Below are 2,435 nucleotides of genomic sequence, written 5' to 3' on the forward strand. Positions count from 1 at the left end.
GTCTGAATCAAAAGTATTTAAAAAAAAGTTAAACAGTTAAACGAGTTAAAAGTTAAAATGGCTGACTTAATAGTTTAAAAAACTATTTTTAATAATAAAACACTCAGTTGATAGGGTAATTTTAGGTTTAGTTTAATTTTTATTATTTTTTTATAGTTTCAGGCACTAAACACTTTATTAATGAACATATCCTGAAAATTTGAATCTAAAATAATGATTTTTTTTTATTGAGATATCATTGCTTTCCTACAGCTACTCATAAAAAAAAGAAATTGAGAAAAATCAATTTTAAAATTAAAAATTAACGGGTGATGCGGAAGTTATCGGACATCATAAAAACGTCAATAACATATTCATAAATAAAAAAACAAACTACTATTATGTTTTTTTTAAATAAAGCATTTATCTTTTAATAAAAATATAATTTTTTTTATATGAAAAAACACCTTCATCTGCAATTGATCTCAATTTCGCTCTGATGCCTTTCATATGCGACTGTAAAAAGTTTAAATCAATTTCTTGTAGTTTTAGTTTAATGCGATCAATCAAAACTTGCTCTGTTGAAGCTTGCCAATCTCTCTCGTAAACCTTCTGTGCCAAATGTCCCCAAAAAATTTCAATTGGTCGTGCTTGAGGCACATTTGGGGCATTGGATTCTTTATCAACGTAATAGACACATTGGTCCATCCAATTTAGAGAATCTTTAGAATAATGAGAACTTGCTAAATCTGGCCAAAATAAATAGTTCAAGTCTCCATGATACTTGTGAATAAATGGAAGAAGTCGTTTTTCTAAACATTCATTAATATAGATTGATGAATTGATCGCTAGAGCCTTGGAAGTGCGAAACAATGGCTTGGACATACCACGGTCAGATATGGCTATCCACATTAATAATGTTTTTGGAAATTTCTCTTTTCCTATAAAGCGAACACTTTCTGTGCATGTCTTTTTGTTGTTTGTGTAGTATCCAGAATTTCCAGGCATGTTGTCCCCTGCAAAACAAATGTATTTTTCGTCATCGATGACTAGAAGCGATTTTGTGTTATAGAGTTGGTTAACTAGTTTCCTGCTTCTTTTCTTTGCCTTTATTTGTTGTTCTATAGTGTATTTTGGAGTCTTTTCACGTTTTCTATTTTTAATATTCATTTTTTTTAACTGATGACCAATTGTCGATTGATTGACCCCGAATTTAATACCTATTTTTCTCTGACTGACCCCTTTTCGACTGTTGACAAGTCTTGTTAATTCGGCTTTCTTTTCTCTAGTCCAGGATGTCGGACGACCAGGGTGCTTTCTATCAGAAAATGATTGAACAGTTTCAAGTCTTTTTAGGTTATCATATATTGTACTTCGAGCAAATCCTTCCTTTTCAAAATGGTTTACGATTTTTTTTTTTTTATAATAGGTTTATTTACAAAAAACATTTTTAGTCGCTTTCGAAAAGACTCTCGTTCCGCTGCATTTAACCTCATTTTAAATAATTGTGTTTCAAATAATAAAGTTTATATTTTATAGAACGTTTATGCCTACGCATAAAACCACAAAAACTAATTATTATGCTCAAATAATGAAATTAGGATTTGTCCGATAACTTCCGCATCACCCGTTATGTACACTACTCAGATAAATCATTAAAAATCATGAACACAATAATCATATGCAGTATTTAAAAAAAAATGTATTACTATTGAACTCTACAATTCAAATCTTCTAAGTATTTTTTATTTTTTTTCCAAAATCTTGCCAGGATACCACCAAGTCAAAGCAAATTAAGTAATGCGGAAGTACATTAAGTTTTATTGTATTTTAAAAAACCGCAATAATGACTAGTAAGCTTTTTAATTAATAGTGTTTTTTTTAAAAAAAAATTTTTTTTTATTAAAAAAAACACTATTAATTTTTTTTTGTTGCTACATTGACTATCTTATAGCCTGCTGCTACAAGGAAGTGCTGCTATATGGACTATCTTATAGCCTACTGCTACAAGAGAGTGCTGCTAGATTGGCTATCTTATAGTCTGCTGATACAGAAAGTGCAGCTACATCAACTGAGCATTTGGTTTGGGCAAGCAATCTATCATTTAAGAAAAAAAAATTTTTATTTAAGTTTTAAAACTTTTTCTGGTCTGGTTTATTACGCTCTCTTTAAAACTACAGTTTATGGAAGAAGTTTTTTCTACTACTACACTACCATGCAAGGCTATATATTAGGGTGTTTCATATTTTTTCAATTTTTAAAATTGAACTCGTAAATCAATTTATAAATTGACTATTTATATGAAAGTAAGTTTAAGGGAAAAAAAAAATTTTAATTTTTAGGGTCTCCGCCAGTTTGATTTTGGACCAAAAGTGTTGGGTGTTTTAAATGCCTGGTGGGAACCTTTTTTTTATTATTCCTTAAAATATTATATGTTGGGTTGAATATTAATCACA

The 2,435-nt window shown here is 29.4% G+C and overlaps 1 protein-coding gene across 1 annotated transcript; it reads right to left on the reverse strand.

Annotated features, from left to right (window-relative positions):
* Nucleotides 1-402: 402 nt before the first annotated feature.
* LOC136089544 (uncharacterized) lies at nucleotides 403-1,475 on the reverse strand. Its single transcript, XM_065815596.1, has 2 exons — nucleotides 1,419-1,475; nucleotides 403-1,368 (listed from the first exon to the last, which is right to left on the reverse strand). The coding sequence occupies exons 1-2, from the start codon at nucleotides 1,473-1,475 to the stop codon at nucleotides 403-405; spliced, it is 1,023 nt and encodes a 340-aa protein (XP_065671668.1).
* Between the last annotated feature and the right edge of the window lie 960 nt (nucleotides 1,476-2,435).

This window comes from Hydra vulgaris, chromosome 13 (genome assembly GCF_038396675.1).
Source record: "Hydra vulgaris chromosome 13, alternate assembly HydraT2T_AEP".
Taxonomy (NCBI): domain Eukaryota; kingdom Metazoa; phylum Cnidaria; class Hydrozoa; order Anthoathecata; family Hydridae; genus Hydra; species Hydra vulgaris.

Bases quoted from the DNA above. Each gene is read 5' to 3' on its own strand.
- LOC136089544 (XM_065815596.1), bottom strand. From the start codon at position 1,475: ATGAGGTTAAATGCAGCGGAACGAGAGTCTTTTCGAAAGCGACTAAAA. The intron at 1,369-1,418 runs GTAAATAAACCT...CATTTTGAAAAG, and splicing joins AGCGACTAAAAATGTTTTTT to GAAGGATTTGCTCGAAGTAC.